General features: G+C 46.1%; 1 protein-coding gene across 3 annotated transcripts in view; it reads right to left on the reverse strand.

Annotated features, from left to right (window-relative positions):
• Positions 1–19,691, reverse strand: part of fras1 (Fraser extracellular matrix complex subunit 1) — a 232,789-nt gene that overhangs the window by 36,236 nt on the left and 176,862 nt on the right. For all 3 annotated transcript variants that reach the window (XM_070555614.1, XM_015960219.3, XM_054730402.2), the window contains 7 exons: positions 18,129–18,392; positions 16,145–16,333; positions 13,921–14,040; positions 12,072–12,251; positions 9,317–9,441; positions 4,239–4,379; positions 3,646–3,873 (listed from right to left, as the gene is read on the reverse strand). In XM_070555614.1, coding sequence (XP_070411715.1) covers positions 3,646–3,873; positions 4,239–4,379; positions 9,317–9,441; positions 12,072–12,251; positions 13,921–14,040; positions 16,145–16,333; positions 18,129–18,392 — 1,247 coding nt within the window. The remainder of the gene's footprint in view (positions 1–3,645; positions 3,874–4,238; positions 4,380–9,316; positions 9,442–12,071; positions 12,252–13,920; positions 14,041–16,144; positions 16,334–18,128; positions 18,393–19,691) is intronic.

The raw sequence follows: 19,691 nt of genomic DNA on the forward strand, positions 1-19,691 counted from the left end.
TATTTCCCCGTACTTGGTACCACTGGACCTGCTCAAAGTTAGCTTGACAGCTGCTACCCCTCTACTGTGCACCTTTCACAAATCCACCTAGCGTACAGCCTAAGTAGTGCAATGCCCATTCACGTTGAAAAAAAAAAATTAGAACTCGGTTTCCTGTTAAACGTTCCCATAATTGTGACACCTCACATCTATAGGTTTAGGTCGATGCTGAACATTGGTATTTGAAAGGACGGTAGGCATTTCCACTTTGAACTAGAAACCTGACACTCCATCACCTCAACCTCGAACAGCATGACTCAGAGTTTGAGATCATGGACGCTTTCCTGGGTTGTAACTTTGCCTTCGATTTAGAAATTGACCAACAATTACTGATTGAAGGAACCAAATTTGCTAAGTTCACACAAAACCCGCGTGAACTTACTTTGACGCCCAAGACGCTACATTGACACAGATTATACGACTTTAATCTGCACATTGGTCGCCCTGGGGATGGAATGGCTCATCACGGCCGTGATTGCTTATTCCGCCTACAAGCGTGTTAAGAAACTCCAAGATAAGATGCACTTGCTCACCTACGGTGTGCCTCGTAACCGCGTTCGGGGAGACTCCAAGCGTGAATGTACCACACCTGTCTAAAGGGGGTGAGCAACATTTTCTTTGTTATTCTGTAAACCTAAGAGTAGTTCTCATTTTAGTCTACCTCACATATTTATCTGAGTGTTGCAGTATGTCACATTCTTTATAAGCTACACACTGACTGTATGACCTAAGAATGTATTTTATGAGACCTCAAGGTTGCTATGAATTTTCTTGGATGTTATATGTTTTTTTTTTTGGGTTTTCTGTATTTTTGTTTCTTACTTGGTCACATATTAACTAGTGGTTATGTGCCGGCCCAGCTCAGTCTGTCAATGACTCTGTCTGACGCACCAGCACATTGTAGTACCTCTTAGTTTTATGGTCCTTGTTTTAGCCCAAAGACTGTCCTGATCCACCCTTTGGACCAAAAAGGGGGGAATCTTGGGACCACATAGGTCAATGCGCGTTTGCGAACTATGGACCTCGTACATCACCGCGTGCTCCATAAACTGAACTGTATGGCCGGCGGTGAGATGCCTTTGTGTCCACTCGTGGAGTTAACCGCCCACCGACCTTCCTCCTTCTACACTGCTACCTCTCGCATGGACGACATCTTCATTGCGTACCACCTGCGTGAGTGGCTTCTTCTCGTTATGCGCGTTGGGGACTATCCCGTTTCCTATCCTCTTTGTGCCTGACCAGGATCAAAGACCAAAGGCGCCAGGATCCAAGACAAAGACCAAAGACAAAGGCGTCCAAGGAGACCAACGTCCTAAGGGACAAACCCACCTGTGCTTCCGACAATCAAGTCGACCTACGTTCATGAGGAACAAACCCATCTGTGCTTCCGACGATCGAGCTTTGGGCGCGATCCCCGAAACCAAAAGGGGGAATGTTGAGGGTCTGACCTCATGAGGAAATTACTATGCAGTGATTTTCTCCAAAATGACTGTGCTTAAATTGCTCTGAAAAGCAAATAATCACATCAGCGCCAAGAAACTTCATTTCCCATGATGCTTTGCACACGGAAGCATTGTGATGACGTCACCGCCTAGTACCAGAAACACGTTCTGCGCATGTGCGGGAAGCCGTGGAGCTTTTCCCGCGAACTAAGACCATAAATCTTCAGCAGAGACAAAGAATCCTCGTTCTTTTGCCCAGGATACCTGGCGGTAAGGACACGCTTGTCAACGCTCCGACTCCCTTGAGCACGCGGAAGCTCTAAGTGCACAAGTGGAGCCCACGGAACTGCTGGAAACTAAACTGCAAGCCCATCAGATCTGCTCGTTTCTGCTCCCCTCCAGCTGATGTTTGAGGACACAGAACTGCGGAGGAAAGCAACAACTCCATCAAGCACGCTGTAAGTTATAACTCAGCACAGAAAGAAACTTTGCTGTCTCTGTCCAGCCCGTGGAGAAACACTCGTGAACGCCAAACAACGGAGAAAGCATCAAACCGACGGACGACGCCGAAAGCTGCGGAGAAACACGGAGAACCGTCAAATCAAAACAGTGAGGGACGCTTCACTGTTCTGGTGATCAGAAACTCATCTCTTTCTCTCATTCTTTCCTTCTCCCGTTTCCTCTATAGTCTCGAATAAGCAATAAACCGCGTCTATTGCTTAAAAAGTAGCTTCGTGCTTTCCTCTTTCGTCCCAAACACGTCAGTCGGGTCATTTTGAAAGAATAAACTGCTTATTGATCATTGTTTGGTATCTTTAAATGTTTTCTGCTTGGCCACGTGGTTAAACTAAAAGATATTATTCGTGATTAATCTTTTGTGTTGTTTCATGATCTTTTGAAATGTTTTGAGTGATTTAAGGTTAAGTTACTACTGATTCTAAGTGCTTTGGAAGTTAAAGTGCAAGTTGCCACCCACACTTTAGCCAGACAAAGGGGTCAGCCATCTTGTATTCAAGACTCCATTTTGAATCCATACACACACACACACACACACACACACACTACTCCTTTGTGAGAACAAAGGACCCCATTCATACATCCTCCATCACATGCAAACACATCCATCTTCAATCATATCACATGGTTATTATTCATCTATTCCACTGTTTATTCATTTGACAAATTGTTAATTAAATGTTATAAAATTCAGATTTTTGTGTCCAGTAGCTTTGTTGTGTCGAAGAGAAGTCTCTGCTCCGAGGATTCTACGAACTTCAAGAAAGACTGATAAGAGTTTTGGATTCATTTCCCTTTCTAATTAAAGGGTGGTGCCCCGAAGATATCTAAGAATATCTTAATTAATTAATAAATCAGTAAATAGTTCCATATTTACAGAATTTATTGAAGAATCCAAAAGTAAGTTAAAGCTTACGAATTGTTCGCTCCTAATAACCCCAACACTAGCACCGTCTCTCTGGAACCAGTTGCCACCCTCAGTTAGGCTGTCCCCATCTCTGCCAGTCTTCAAGAGCCGCCTAAAAACACACCTCCTCCGCTTGGCGTTTCCTGAACATGTTTGAATTTGGCCCTCTTTTATGTTGATTTTATCTCACAGTTTTCATTGGTTCACTTTTTCCCTTGTTTTACACATTTGTCTTCTACTAGAATGTTTCACCTTTTTTGTAATTTGTAATCTGTAATTTGAATTGCTTTTATTTTCTGATTTATTCACTTTATTTAACTTTGTACTGTACCATGTTCAGCACCTTGGGCTTCCTGACAGGGTTGCGGAAGGCGCTTTATAAATAAAGCTTTGATTGATTGACGCAGTGATTTAACAACAACTCTACCGGAGCTGCAGCCGACACGGATGTCTCTTCAGCGTAGGGTAAAAAATGTCCTTTTGAAGCAAAAAACGATATCAGAAACATTTAGAACGTAAACGTATAAAACTCAGTAAAATATCAGGATGGACCTGTAGGGAAAGCCATGAGGAAAAAATGTTAAAAGGCCTGTAGCTGACATCAGCTGTTGAAGGGTCAAGCCACTAATGCACGCACGCACGCACGCACGCACGCACGCACGCACGCACGCACACACACACACACACACACACACACACACACACACACACACACACACACACACACACACACACACGCACCTCCTTGCCGTCTTCCTCCACCATGAAGAACAGGTTGGTGCCATCGGCCACAGAGAAGGTGAAGCGGTCCTTGAGCGAGTTGGAGCCATCGTGGTTGTAGCTGATGCGGTTCTGATAGATGTCGTCCATCGTGAAGGTGCTGGTGTGGCGGTAGTGTTGGCCATTACTGGTTCGCTCAATGGCACCGTGGCGAGGAGGCTGGACAACGGTGAAGGTGACAGACTCGGCCTTGTGAAGGAAACGGTTCAGTGGAAGGATTTCTGGTGACATCATGTCTCCGTAGGGAAGCATTAGCCCACTGGAATAAACCTGTTTAAACCTAACTTCTACAGCACCTTCAGACAAGACTATTAAACATTTCTGAACTCATCCACGGAAGAGGATCATACAGATTATTGGGCTTTAATACTGAGAAAAAAATGATGTAAAAACATAAATACATCTAAAAACATGACTTTCAGTGTGGAAACCCAATGCAATGATTCCAGCGACAGTCTGTAACTAATTCTTTATTTTAATGGTGCCTTGGAGCCACTGGGGAAGGTCCGGAGAGCCGTAGTTGCAGAACCCTGGATCACCCAGATGAGACTCACCTCTGTGTCTGCATCTGTAGCTTTCAGCTCAAACTCGGTGATGGTCTTCCTCACACCCTCCTGGACTCTCATGCCAGGGATCTGGAGCAATGGTAGCGAGTCGTCCACCGGCTTGATGGTTATGTAGAACGTCTGAGCAACCTAAGAACCAGTGGAGAAACCCGGGCATCATGTTAGATTGCCCATAATATAAATGGAGAGCAAGTCAAGAGGCAGTGTTGATTTATTATACATAAATTAGCTCAATAATTGTTTGGATTCAGTTTCAGAAGGAAATCAGGTCTCTATCCTTTTCTTTAAAGGAAGGCTCCATAAAATCACAAGTATCTTTTAAATGAAGAAGTTGATGGATGTCCTTTAGTAATGATGGAGAGTAAGCAATAGGTGATGGTTTACCACAGATGTAGCTTGTTCTGTTAGGATGTTGACCATCCGACCGACAGGGTTGTTTTCACATATTGGTTCTAAAAGCCCAGCTCACGTGCTACACACAGTACACAACTGATAATAAGGTGCAGGAATACTTTCAGAATATTCATGACATGACATGACAGTGGTGTATCAAGGTTGTGCTGGGCCCCGATGCAAGTGTTGCTTTAGCCCCCCCCCCCCCCCCCCCCCCCACCCCACCCCACCCCCCCCCCTCTAATCTCAACACAAATCCACTAAGTGGCTGATGATCGCCACCAGTTCACTCTGAATGCATTGCTAGTGGTCAGTTGGTGTTAAGCCTCCAGCAAGAGTATGTTCATAAAGCAGAGGTGTAAGAACACGTGTTCTCAGGGTGAAACATTTAAATCCTCGTAAGCTGAACAAGCTTCTGCAGCGTGACCGGTTTTATAAAACCACTCACGGTGCTAATAAAGGAAACTCAGACCTCTTTAACTTCAGGGGGAATGGAAATGAAAGCACAGAACCACTCAGGCATAAAGGCCAAATTACCTCCATTTTTACATGTTTATTATAGTCCTTGTGCTTCTCATTAGTTCTGCTTAGCAAGGCAGATTTATGCATGAAGCAAAGCAGGAGTGCTACTTCATCACCCCTCTGAAAGCTCAGGAGTTCCTTCACAGTGATTTAGGTGAAGCAGGAACATTACAGGTGTGCTGAGTTATGTGGATTGTGTTGCTACAGGGGTCCCTGTCCCACCTGCCAAAGGGAAGGACACATGAAGGGGAAAAAGAAATGGTAAAACTGTGAGCGAGTACAGGAAATGGGGCGATTCTGATCAGATGTGTATCAGGGTTAGACTCGACTCAGGAAGACCAACCTGCTGCTCCGGAGGTTCGATGGGGTGGATTTAGCTCAATGAGCGTTTTCTTAGATGTCATGAACCCAAAGTGATTCACATGAACTGGAAATACTTTCTATGGGGAGAAACAAGACTCAAAAGGTCTGTGCGAGTGTGCAACTCTTGAAAAAAAAATTAAGTCATGCAGCCCCTAATATATATGTATGTATATGTATGCATATGTGTGTTTATGTATGTATGCATATCTTCTTTCTGTGTTATTTGTCTTCTCTTCTTTTCTTTTTTCTTTACTTTATTGATTGAATCTGTGTTAGCAAACCAGTCAAGAAGTAATTTTGTTCAAAGTAAATTTAGAATTATACTGTTTCATTTGTATTAATGTTATTTTAGTTAAACAGGCCAGATAACATACGTTTTTCTTCTTTCTGTCCACTTTTCATTTTGGTTTTAGTAATTTCGTTGCGTATATTGATTTAATGTGAATTAACCCTTTGATGCATAATGGTCACTACAGTGGACAGGTACTCAAAATTGTTATTTCTTTATTTTTGCTATTAAGCACAGCTGTTGAAGACTTTATTGCATGTGAGCCCCTCCATTTGGACTTCAGTAAGTCAAGCCACCATATTTCATGTTCAGAATGCACGTTGTACACTGAGATGGACATGTAATAAATTATTTGTAAATTAACAAAATGGTACAAAAAATATTTGTTGAAATTTGTTTCACTCACATCTAAAGATGAATGAAAAAAATTGTTTAAAAAATCATGGTTGAAGATCTCATAATTCATGCATCAGAGGGTTAATAAAATAAATGGGGAAAAAAACTAAATCCAGGTTTAATCCCGGCTCCGACCAGAGAATGCTGCTGTTGTGTCCTTGAGCAAGACACTTAACCCATCTTGCCTGCCGGTGGTGGTCAGGGAGGCCAGTGGCACCTGCGTTAGGCAGGCCTCGCCTCTGTCAGTGCGCCCCAGAGCAGCTCTAGCTACATCGTAGCTCATCCCGCCTGAAAATTTCGCAGCTGGTTTATACCATACTCGGCTACAGAAGCTGGCTCCCAGCATGTGGAACATCACCTCTCTGGTTGGGAAGGAGCCTGAGTCGGTGTGCGAGTTTGAGAGGTTCCGACCAGATATAGTCAGACGCACCCCAACGCATCTGCAGCTCTGGCTCAGGAACCAGTTTCCATGAGAGGGGTTGGACACTACCAATCTGGAGTTGCTCACACTGAGGCGCAGGCATACTAGTTGCCCCCCATCTTGGTGCCTGTACGTTGGGGTTTACCCCGGTGAATGAGACGGTAGCCTCCCTCCGCCTACGTGTGGAGGAATGGGTCCTGACTGTGATCTGTGCTTATGCACCAAACTACAGCCCAGACTACCCACCCTTTTTGTAGTTCTTGGAGGGGGGTGCTGGAGATCGCTTCATCTGGTGACTCCCTCGTTCTGCTAGGGGACTTTAACGCTCATGTGGGCGACGACAGTGAGATCTGGAGAGGTGTGGTGGGGAGGAATTCGATCAGTGTTTTGTTATTGGACTTCTGTGCTGTCATGGATCGTCCATAATGAACACCATGTTCAGACACAAAGGTGTCCATATGTGCTCTTGGCACCAGGATACCTTAGACTGTAGCTCAATCAACTTTGTTGTTGTTTTATCTGATTTGCGGCCGCAAGTCTTGCACACTTGGGTGAAGAGAGGGGCAGAGCTGTCAACTGACCACTACCTGGTGGTGAGTTGGCTTTGATGGTGGGGAGGAAGCTGGCCAGACCTAGCAGGCCCAAGCATATTGTGGGGATCTGCTGAGAACGTCTGGCAGTCTCCTGTCGGAGGAGGCTTCAATTCCCACCTCTGGCAGAACTTCCAAAACGTTCCCGGGGGAGGCGGGGGACATTGAGTCCAAATGGGCCCTGTCCCCTGCCTCCATTGTTGAGACGGCCGACCAGAGCAAAGGCTGCAGGGTTGTCTGTGCCTGTCGTGACGGCAACCCCTGAACCTGCAGGTGGACACCAGCGGTTAGGGACGCTGTCAAGCTGAAAAAAGAGTACTATCAGGTCTTTTTGGCCTGTGGGACTCCAGAGTCAGCTGATAGGTACCAGCAGGCCAAGTCGAATGTGGCGCAGGTGGTTGTGGAGGCAAAAACGCAGGCGTGGGAGGAGTTTGGTGAGACATTGGAGCAAGACTTCCATATGGTTTCGAGGAGAATCTGGTCCACCATCTGGCACCTCAGGAGGGGAAAGCAGTGTGCTACCAACACTATCGATAGTGGGCATGGTGTGCTGTTGACCTCGACTTGGGACGTTGTGGAATTGATGGGCCGAGAACTTTGAAGATGTCCTCAATCCCACCGGCACCCCTTCTAGTGAGGAAGCAGGGTCCAGGGACTTTAAGTTGGGCTTTCTAATCTCTGGTGCTGAGGTCACTGAGGTGGTCAAAAAGCTCCTTGGTGGCAAGGCTCCAGGGCTGGACGAGATCTGCCCAGAGTGCCTGTGACATTACTCCGCCAAGGCTGCCCTTTGTCACTGATTCTGTTCATAACTTTTATGGACAGGATTTCTAGGCGCAGCCAAGGTGTTGAGGGGTTTTGTTTTGGTGGCCTGAGGATTGAGTCTCTGCTTTTAGCAGTTGTAGTCCTGTTGGCTTTATCAGAACATGATCTCTGGCTCTCGCTCAAACGATTCACAGCCGAGTGTGAAGCAGCTGAGTTGAGAATCAACTCCTCTAGATCTGAGACCATGGTCTTGAGTCAGCAAAGGGTAGAATGCCTTTTCTGGGTCAGGGATGAGGTCCTGCCCCAAGTGGAGGAGTTTAAGTATCTCGGGGTCTTGTTCACGAGTGAGGGAAAACTGGAGCGTGAGATCGATAGGTGGATTGGTGCTGCATCTGCAGTGATGTGGGCGTTGTACCGGTCTGTCGTGGTGAAGAGAGAGCTGAGTCAGAAGCCAAAGCTCTCGATTTACCGGTCGGTCTACGTTCCTACCCTCACCTATGGTCACGAGCTTTGGGTAGTGACCGAAAGAACGAGATCACGGACACAAGCGGCCAAAATTAGTTTTCTCTGCAGGGTGGCTGGTCTCTCCCTTAGAGATAGGGTGAGAACCTCGGTCATCCGTGAGGGGCTCGGAGTAGACCCGCTGCTCCTCCACATGGAGAGGAGGCACTTGAGGTGGCTCGGGCATCTGGTTAAGATGCCTCCTGGACGCCTGCCTGGTGAGGTTCTCTGGGCACGTCCAACCAGGAGAAGAATTAAAAGAAGACCCAGGACACGCTGGAGGGACTATGTCTCTCGGCTGGCCAGGGAACACCTTAGGATTCCCCCAGAGGAGCTGGCCCAAGTGACTGGGAAAAGGGAAGTCTGGGCCTCCCTGCTTAGCCTACTGCCCTGCCACTCGACCCCGGATAAGCAGCCGAAAATGGATGGATGGATGAACATATTTAGAACACCTTCATCTTCACTAAAATCTTTTCAGATGCAAAGAAGAAAGTGGGCTCAGGGCAAAGTTTTGTCTTGTGAAGAACTTGGACAGAAAAGCGTCATTTCCTCTGATCCCACCTGGTTCCACCCTTCTGCGACCAAATGAAAACCAAATTCAGCTGAAGATGGATGAGTTAAATGAGGCTTCATTTGTTCTGCTGCTTAAGAAAAACAGGTCAGTTATGAAAAACAGAGTTTTTTAAAAAAAACAAATGATGCTTTAAATATTATTCATTCATCAGATGCTTTTATCTCAAGTTTCCATTGGATTCTATGGAAACTGAAATGTTTGTCGTAGAATACTGAGCCCCATCTGTAAACCTTTGCTCGCATTCTGCTTGTCTACCTCGTTTGTCCCGTCTGAGAGGCTGAAGGAGAACTGGTCGGCGTGTTTCTCCTCTGTGCTGGTATGGACATACTGGATGCTGCGTGACACCAGGTCAGCCTGAGTGAAGGACGGGATTCTGGCTCCTGCAGAGACAGTGAGGTTTTATTTTTAGTCTATCCGAGTCATTTTGAATTATTGATAAACATAACCCTCCCACTGTCCTCAAGGGTGACCTCGCCAGAAAAGCTGACCGTTGAGCAGGGTTGATGGTTTATCCGTTGAGGTCCACGTGGCAGGGGTGAGGTGGTGCTCACTCCTCACCCCTGCCACACGTTCCATGCCCAGACTGTAGTGACCTGTTATTTATAGTTTAATAATTAATATTAAGTGAATGCACTAAACCCACAGGTGATGGAAAATGAGATGAAATAAGCCAGAATATTTTCTCCCACAGCTCAGCTCTGTTAGAAATAAGCAAATGTCTGCTTCAGCTGGGTGATGTCTCATCTAAAAATGTGTTCTCGGATAACTGATCTTTAAAGAGTAACTAAACCCCAAAGTAACATTTTTGTGCTTATAAACTGTATACTTGGGTCTTTACAAATGCAATCTTTCTGTTTCTGTGTATTTTTTGACATGTTTGTGTAAACTTGATTAAATCTAGAATCTAGGTCTAAAAACGTCTCAGTGCTGCCCCCCGTGGCAAAACAGCGGCTACTGCATGTAAAACGTGCGACTGGCTGGGGCTGGAACTATTTCACGTCATCGGTACAGTCTCCTCCCACTCCCCCTCCCTCCCAGGATGGCTTCCTGGCAACGCCCACTTTCATGGCATTTTTCAAATCTTGACTAGGGGTGGAGCGTATGTTTGCAGATGGTGTGCAGTCCCTCTAATGAAAAAGAATATTAATCATTTTTTATTTTAATATTGACTTTATTTCATTTCTAAGGTCTGGATGTCTGAACATTACAGAATGTTCTGATTGGTGTAAAGAATACGTGACAATATTAATAACAGGTCAGGATCTAAAGTGGGTCGGTCTGTGGTGTAAAAGTGCCCCGGGCCTTAAGCCCAGCAGATACATTTATTTCTATATAAACACCAACAACAAATAAATAACAGCAGCTGGATGTGTCTGCAGACCGCTCTGATAATAGGTAGTTGTACCCACCACACACACACACACACACACACACACACACACACACACACACACACACACACACACACACACACACACACACACACACACCTTGTTTTGTTTAACTTTTTGTGGGAAAAAATGCAAAGAAAGTTAGAAAACAGTCAGTTTGATCAGAAAATAACAAAATTAAATTAAAACTGTGTCTTATTCATCTTTCCTGCAGCATCAGTTCAGTTGCATTCATTCATGCACTTAAATATTCAATTCAACTTTAAAATAATGTGGTGATTGAAGCCCCACCTACTTCCAGTTAAACCACGCCCAGTTCCAGTTTAGGCATACACAAAGAAACGCCCTTAATTTATCATATGTGGTCACACTACGTCCTCACCACATGAGGGGATTCCGGTGTTTCCCCTACATAGGCTCAGGCGTGGCGCTGCACCATGGCTGAAATTCCAGCGCCACGCTTACAACCTCCCCCCCCCACCCCCGTGCGTGCACCATGGCATGAAAAATGTGGATTCCCTGCGCTCTACCGGGAAAAATGAAAGAAAACTTTGTTGCGAGGTCGAGACGCTCGCTGCCCAAGTGCAAAAGAAGTTGCAGAGGTTGTAAATGCGGTCGGGACAGAGGAGAGGTTCCTGTCAGAAATAAATACACACTTTAATATGAGTGATTGGTTGTCGTTTACATTTTACCTTTAAGGAGTCGTTCTGGGTAGAGGGGGCTTTATTTGGAAACGAGATCAGTCAACAAAGACCCCACCTGCCGACTTTTATAAGTTTTATCCCTCTAATACTCACCCTCTCCTCTCGTCCTCTTCCCGACCGGGAATCTCTCGGCGGGAGGCGTTTTTCAAACCCTCAAAACTCAGAAAGTTTCAACATAAACTCACCCATAAGCGTTGCTCAGCCTGAAGTTACACATCTCCACTTTCTTCTGGTGTAAAGTAGTAACTTCATGACGGATCATATTTGAAGCTGTGGCTCGTTAAAGTCAGCCATGACGCTTGTCGCCGTATTGCGACTTTGGCGTTTTAAGGGTTAAATCCAGCATCTACTCTGTAGTGAATTATCTAATAAATCTGCATTAATTGTTCCTAAAACCCATAAAAAGTCCCGTCCCGTCTTTGGTCTGGTGGTCCAAGTTGCACTGATGCGTTTGTGGGACGCGTTGAACGAAGCCAGGCCAACTCCCTCTCGAGGTTCTCCCAACAGACGTTTGGCTGGAGGGACACAAGATAACTGATCCGTTCAGTCTAACAAATGTCTTGAATCGTAACGCTTGACTGATGTCTAGAGTTGAGGTCAACGCGCACTGCTGAGATTAAAACGTGAAAAACAGCTGATTTGTTGTTGGGACTAACGCCTTCCTTTGGCGACGTAAGAATACCGCCTCTTTTATGTCAGTAACAGAGATGGAATCAGGATATTTTCAGCATGACTGAGAAGTCCCTGAACGCACCATGTCAAGCAGTAAAAATATAAAAATAAACAAATAAATCAATTCCCCTGCCTATCAATTTCCACCTTGTTGTGAGACGTATTTAGACCTCCTCTGCAACGCTGGAAGCCCGCTGACATACTGGACCTGAGCTGATCCCTTCAGAACCCCAACCCTCATACCGGGACTGGCAGTGTGCTCCAGGTGCCCGAGGCTCGGCTCTTTGGTGATCCGGTAGACAAGTTCTCCTGGCTCGCTGTCCTGATCGCTGGCCGATAGCTGCAGGGTGGTCAGCTTCTTCATGGAGTTTTCATCCAAAACCAGGCCTTTGTTGACCTCCACAGATGGAGGGAGATGGTCCTCTATGGACAAAAATACCAGTTCAGTCCAATCAGGAAGGAAAAAGCTAGAGAAATCTTAAAACAACAGAAAGGTGGTACAAAGTGTTGAGTGAAAACAGAACCAGGGTCAGTGGTTACAACTAATATAGATTAAGGCTGCTTGATTATGGCAAAAATAACAATCACGATTATTGCGACTGAAATTGAGATCTCGATTATTTAAGACGATTTTTCAATTTATGTTGATTTTATTTGTTTTTATTCTGTCATAAAATTGCTCAGGGCACAATCAGGACAAAAATAAATAAGAAACAAGATGATCACTAAAATAACTCCTGATTCCCAGTATAAAAACATCAATATACTTATAGCTCATAGTCTATGACCCAAGGGCTATAGACCTTGGTTTAACTCATTTAAGTCTAACCAGTACAGACCCAAATACCAATATCTTGCAAATCCTGACAGCAAGAATTATACAGTAGCATTTATAACAAATACATGCAAATAAATTGATGTTCACAAAATGTTGCATAACATTTATTGAGTAATGTCAAGGTGCTGTAGGAGAGTACACTAGCACCGTGTCCTCAGAGAGATTAGTCATTATTTATCAGTGTGAGGAACTTATTTCTATCTATTTCTACCTTATTTATAAACTATTTATTTACAAGTCCATCAGTTAATGTAATAACTGTCCCAACCACAGCTCCACCCCCAACCCGGTCTCACAGCAATCAGGGGCAAGCTGCACGTGTGTTTAGCGCGCTGCACGCGCACATTTAGCCGTTTTTATCGGCTCATGAGCCTGCAGGTACGGTGTGTGTCACTCTGGTTAATCCAAGAGTGAGCCGGCTCTGAGAGACGATTCTTTAGCGACCGGCACATCACTACATCATTCCCTTTCCTAATGTCCTGAAGGACGGTCCGAACGCAGGCGGAGTTTTTAGCTAACCTGCAGGAAATGTCAACGACAGTTATCCAGAAAGTAGCTAAGGGTTACCAGAGATGTTTCTGAGGTGTTGGCTAGGTACTTTTAGGATTTAAAAGGTCAAGAAGGGGGTCTGAAAAGCCGTTAGAAATAGTGTCAAAGTCGCTAAGTTGGCAGCAGGAGCGCTTCATTTGCAACTCAGGGCAGTGCAAGTGGGAGAAGCAAATAATCGGCTTTTGTTTTTATAATCGTTCAAAACTCAGATCGTAATTGGGATTAAAATTCGATTAATTGAGCAGCCCTAATATAGATGACAAACAACTTAGCAGTATTTGTGTTTTGAAGGTAACAACGTGCAGGTTAGGGTTTTATTTCATTGGGACAGGTGTGGGTCTGTAGCTGAGGGCTGATGTTGTGTAAAAACGTCTCTCTTCTGAAAGTTGCAGGACTTTCTGCAGGCGGCTCGTCTGCAGATCGGATCAGACGATGGTTCCAACGAAAGGGATTAAAAGGATCGTCTGTGAGCATCAAACCTAACTAATTTCACCATGACACTGTTAGAGGAATGGTGTGAAGCAGCTTCAGATGCAGGAGTTCCCACAGAAACCCTGTGAGAAGGTTTTGTATGCTAGACGTGCGGCGGGGGCACGTAGGGCTGAAGCATAAATCTGGTGTAATTGCCCTGTCCTCTCCAACAAATGAAAGAACAGTTCAGCCGTGAGTTCTGGGCTGCAGGTGACAGAGAGCAGAGAAACCTACCGAGAACGCTGATGAAGAAGGACTGGTCGATCAGCTTGTTGCCTTCTGGGTCAACCAGGTTGAACTTGAGCGACAGGCTGCCTCCTTTCTGTCCTTTCTCATGGCGGTACTGCAGCAAGCCTGGAGCACAAGAAGACGGGACTTTTACACAGCGCCTCTCAAAACACCAACCAGGAAGCGCTTCACCACAACAAAATAGTTTCAAAAGGAGAAAAGAAAAAATGTCAGAAGAAGGGGAGTGTGCTTCATTTGAAAGTGGGCGTGTTGTTGAGAAATAAATAAACAAACAAACAAATAAACAACACCTCAGCTGCTGCAGATCATGAGGCATTGAGGATGGTTGTGTCTGGATGTGGACTCACTAATCGTGTTTTATACTGATAAAGAGAGAGAAGGCTGTTTCATGAAGATGTTTGTAAACATTTGTCATCATGCAGCAGCTGATTGTTTATGAAGCACGGGGGGGGGGGGTTTAGAGATTACACTTGGATGTTAAATGTGCGCGTGCGGCGAGCTAAACACATGGATGTTTTTTACACTTGGATGACGGGCTACGGCAGGGACAACATGACACACGGAGCTCTTTGACCTCCTCAGTGACCTCGGCACCGGAGATGGAGAAGTCCAACCCAAAGTCTCCAGACTGCTTCCTCACTGGAAGACGTGCCAGTGAGATTGAGGAGGTCTTTGAAGTATTCTGCCCACCGATCCACAACGTCCTGAGTGGAGGTCAGCAGCACACCGTCCCCTCTGTAAACTGTGCTGGTAGGCCCTGCTTTCCCCTCCTGAGATGCCAGATGCCGGACCAGAATCTCCTCAAAGCCGTATGGGAATCTTGCTCCACGGTCTCACCAAACTCCTCCCACACCCAGGTTCTTGCCTGGACGACCACCCCAGCGGCGTTCCTCTTGGCCTGCCGGTACAAAATAAGCTGCTTCTGGCGTCATACAGGCCAAAAAGACCCGATAGGACTCGTTCTTCAGCTTGACGTCATCCCTAACCGCGGGTGTCCACCATCGTTCCATTTTTAACATTTTGGTTCCTAGGGGGCGACGGTGGCACAGGAGTTAAGAGCTCGCCCCGCAATCGGAAGGTTGCAGGTTCGAGTCCCGCTCAGTCTGTTGCTGTCGTTGTGTCCTTGGGCAAGACACTTAACCCACGTTGCCTGCTGGTGGTGGTCGGAGGGACTGGTGGCGCCAGTGCTCGGCAGCCTCGCCTCTGTCAGCGTGCCCCAGGGCAGCTGTGGCTACATCGTAGCTCATCAACATCAGTGTGTGAATGTGTGTGTGAATGGGTGAATGACTGGTTGTGTTGTAAAGCGCCTTGGGGGGTTCCAGGACTCTAGAAGGCGCTATATCAAATACAGGCAATTTACCATTTAGGCTACCGACCAGAAGACGAATATTTATTTATCCATTAGGAGCACCACCCATAGCATATTCAGGCACACACACACACCTATAATCCAGTAAAACGTTCAAGTACGTCCAACTGATTCAGAGGAACACTAAAACACACACATCCTTGTCTGATCCTGCATTGTGGCTTACGTTTAACAGTCGAGTTCAGGAGGAATGTGCATCTGATCTCCGTGAAGAAAACACGATCTGCTCATTGTGATCAATGCCTTTCAGAGCTGATCCCACCAGCTGTCTGTCTCCGCCACCCTGCAGCATGGCATCCCCTCCCGTCCCTCACGCGGCAAACATGTAAACAAGCGCATCCGCCCAACTTTCTCCGTGATGGAAACTTTCATTCCCGCAGAACAAATACTGCGCAGAAGCTCGTTATGTGTCCGCACGGAGGATTTAATGGAAGCTTTAAAGAAAAAACTCTGGACGGTGTGAGGAGAGTTTGTCCCACTGCAGAAATAAAAACACACACGGAGCGTAAGCAGTCAGATGCAGCCGCTCACCAACACTCGAGTGTGTGTGTGTGTGTGTGTGTGTGTGTGTGTGTGTGTGTGTGTGTGTGTGTGTGTGTGTGTGTGTGTGTGTGCGTCAGAAGTCTGAACAATAACCTGTAGAATAATTAAAGTCATCATGCTAGAGCAGCTCCTCTGTGGTGGACCACACCAGCTTCTGCCACCAGCAGCTGACAGCAATAATAATGAATCTGACCACGTAAACTTGAGAGATTTATTACAGCTCTGTTAACTATTTAGTCCGTTTTAATACAAAATGAAGAGGTTTTACAGGAAATCTGCCTTTAGCCCAGCCCGTACCTTTGTTGACGTCGTCCTGGGTGAAGCTCTGGACTGGACCTTTGACAGAAACCTTCTCCGGGTGTCCGGTCCTGCTGAGCAGAAGTCGGCCCACCGGAGGGTCTTTGGTCAGGACGTAGCGCAGCTTCAGGCTGTCCGAGTCGATGTCAGAACCCTTCAGGTTCTGCTCGGTGATTTTAGACGACGATCCTGAAAAACACACAACGTTCCTTTAACTGGGATTCAGGTCTGGATCTCTTCTTTTAGAAACCCAACTCCTCACTGAGCCTTCACCTTTTTAATGCCTCACTCTAGTAGCTGAAACGTCTGCCAGCCTTCCCTAGTGTCTACAGGAGCAGTTCACCACTAAACTAAACCAATCAGCTGTGTTCATGGTCTTCCGGTTCTTGGAGAGTACAGACGCTTTTTTCTCCTCTCCCTCCCTCCTCCTCCTCCCAAAGCTCTCTGTCCTGTCTGCCTGTGCACGGCGCTTTCTGCATTTTTTCTGTAAACTGGAAATGATTAAAATGGATCTGGTCAGTTGGTCTCTCAACGCAATTGACAAAATTTTCAACGGTGAGAATGGGAGAAGGGGCTCCTGGATGCCCCTCTAAGACAGAGCCAGCTGGGCATATCATGGACTCCTGGAAACAGTGGAACCTGATCTGCCTCTCTCAACTGTCTGTAGAGGATTCTGAAGATGTCTGGATATTCGTCGTTTTGGTGTCGGGATTCCTGCTGTTTGGCCTGAGTGGTTACCTGGCTTACCAGAAAATTAACGAGCTTTCGAGGAATATTGGCTCAATCCCGGAGCTCAGGGATGGATTACACCGCGCTGTGAATGCACAAACTCATATAATTGTCGAGATGAGTCGTAAGCTTGGAACTTTGGCTGAGATTCAGGCTCTGGCACAGAAGGTGGATACCATCAAGGAGCGAGTTGACGGATCAACTCGAACTGGGATGGATTAAGTATGCCATTATTGGATCTAGAGGGGTTGAAGACCAACAGAACACTAAGGCAGAGAGGAAATTATCTCTGTCTGTACCCAAAACCCAAAAGTTCTTATCTGAATCTGGTGCCCTTGAGCCTGTGAGGCTGAAGCGATTACTCCCCCCTCAGAAGAAATGTGGAATGCTGCCGTCGCTATGGAAACCCTGTCTCCCTATCCCAGCCTGGGCAGGACTGTGACCGGTGAAGGCCGTGGAAACGTATCTAGGAGTCAATTTGCTCTCTAACCCATTATCTCCCTCCCGTCCAAACGGAGGTGATGAGCGCTGCTCCATGCGGCTGCACGCTCTGAAGTGAGGAGAGTCCCAAACCTACCTCCCCACCTAGTGGACACTTATGTTGTGTAATGTCTGAAGTCTGTTGCATATCTGTCTGAGGTGATTTTTGCATAGCAAAGCTATCCTCTCTGTTGAGGGTAACTCTGAAATGCATTTTATTCCTCCCCCTGATTCGATCCTCATATAAACCCTCTGTTCTCTATTAAGGTAGCACGACTCGGGTTGCGAATGACCACAGTCACCAATTCTTGTCATATGTCTATGTACGTATGTCTGATCTCAGAATTGTGTGTACTGAAACTCTAATTTCCCTCTGGGATTAATAAAGTATTTTTGAATTGAATTGAATTAAAGGGTGCAGGAGCCATGCTGGAAGAAGACTGCAGCACCAGGTACGTGCTGCAGTCTTCTGGCCGCGGGGGCCACAGGGGCTGGGTGGCCTTCCATTAACCCTGTAAAGTCCCATCAGCCATCACACATTTGTTCTCCACCTCTGACCGCTGCTGGTGGCGGTCAGGGCGCCCTAGTGCAGCTGTGGCAACATTGTAGCTCATCCTCACCAGGGTGTGAATGGATGAATGATAAACTGTAGTGTAAAACGCTTTGGAGTCCTCTGACTCAGAAAGGTGCTACACAGGTGCGGTCAATGTTTTTTTTTTTCCTGTACTTGTATCGGACGGATCTGTCAGCATTCCTGAAACGGGTTCAGACCCACCTGCTGGAAGCTGAAGGCCTCTGTTGATGGTCATTCGAGGACCTTCGGTCCTCCTGACGTCCATGGTGAACTCCAGCCGGCCCGTGTGCGTATGGACGCCGTCGGTGAGAGTGAAGCCCATTTCGTCAACCCCCCCGTTGACCGTCTCCGGCACGTAGACCAGCAGCCGGTCCAGGACATCCTGGTAGGTGAAGGTGGAGCCCTGGGTGAGGACCCGACCGTTTCCTAACGGTTGGGAGTAGAACTGGCGCCGGCGCAGTTTCCCTGAGAAAACAAAATATCATAATCCACCAATCCAAAGAAAAACCCAGATGTGAGAGCAGCGGAGGAACTCCAGAAACAAAGACCTTCTGCTACGTTTAAACAGAAGGTTGGATTCAAGAGATTAACGATTTCATCCTGGAGTAAAAGAGGAAATGCTCTGATGTTTGTTCTTCTACAAAGTTGTTCAGCATCCTTACTCAGCAAGCCTTCTCCAACCTTCATCTTCATTTAAACACAAATAAAACACAGTTCATGATCTTCAACCATAACTTTCCACCCTAGTGTTGTTTCCCTGGATGGAACAGAGCTACAGCTCGTTCCTGTAAGTATCTGGGTATCTGGCTGACAGCACACTTCCATCTGACATGCACATGAATTCATTACTTTCTAAAGTCAAGTGAAGAATTGGGTTTCTATAGCAACAGGTCATCCTTTACTCATTCTGCAAAGTAAACCTTGGTCAACATGACAATCCTTCCATCTTAGATGACGGTGACATCATTTATAGGACCGCTACCTAAAAACTTCTTCATAAACTCGATGTCATTTATCACTCAGCAATCCGTTTGGACTCTAGTGCCCCTTTCCAAGAAAACCACTGTTTATATGGAGCCACTGAAGATACAAATCACGGAGAGCATCACAAAAAAAAATCATTAAGTATAAAAAGATTTAAAAAAATGATTAATATGTTTTAAATGAGAGAAAATTTTAATAAAAATTGTGATAAATAATTATAATATAAGGAAAGAGAAATGTGTGGATCCCAGGAAATATGGAATAAGAGCAGAATAAGGAGAGCTGGTGATGAAGGTCCCACCAAATCCTGAACAGGTGAGTTTAAAGGAGACCACTGAGTCCACTGATCTCAGGCTCAGGGGGAGAGAGGTCCAGAGTCTGGGGGCAACAACAGCAGATGATCTGTCACCTTTGACCTTTAGCCTGGCGCTGCCCAACCAGTAGGCTTTGATCACTGGACCTCAGGGACCTGCTGGGGGTGTAGAGACTGAGAAGCTCACCAATGTATGATGGTGCTTGTCCATGTAAGGCCCTATAGACCAGAACCAGGATCTTGTTTATCTTTGTCAACCAGTAAACAGTGTCTGTTTATCTGCGGGCAGCAGAGAAGGAAGTGACGCCACCATCAGCGTCAGCTCTGACGATGTTTGCAGCCGCAAACAAAATGTTATCAGGTAAAGAAAAACCTTTCCTGTGTTTTAAAAAGAACTAAAAATGGAATTAGAATCTAAGCAGGTGTGTAACAGCTGCAGCTTAGACATCTCATGGGGCTTAAAGGAG

This window comes from Nothobranchius furzeri, chromosome 10 (assembly GCF_043380555.1).
Source record: "Nothobranchius furzeri strain GRZ-AD chromosome 10, NfurGRZ-RIMD1, whole genome shotgun sequence".
NCBI lineage: Eukaryota > Metazoa > Chordata > Actinopteri > Cyprinodontiformes > Nothobranchiidae > Nothobranchius > Nothobranchius furzeri.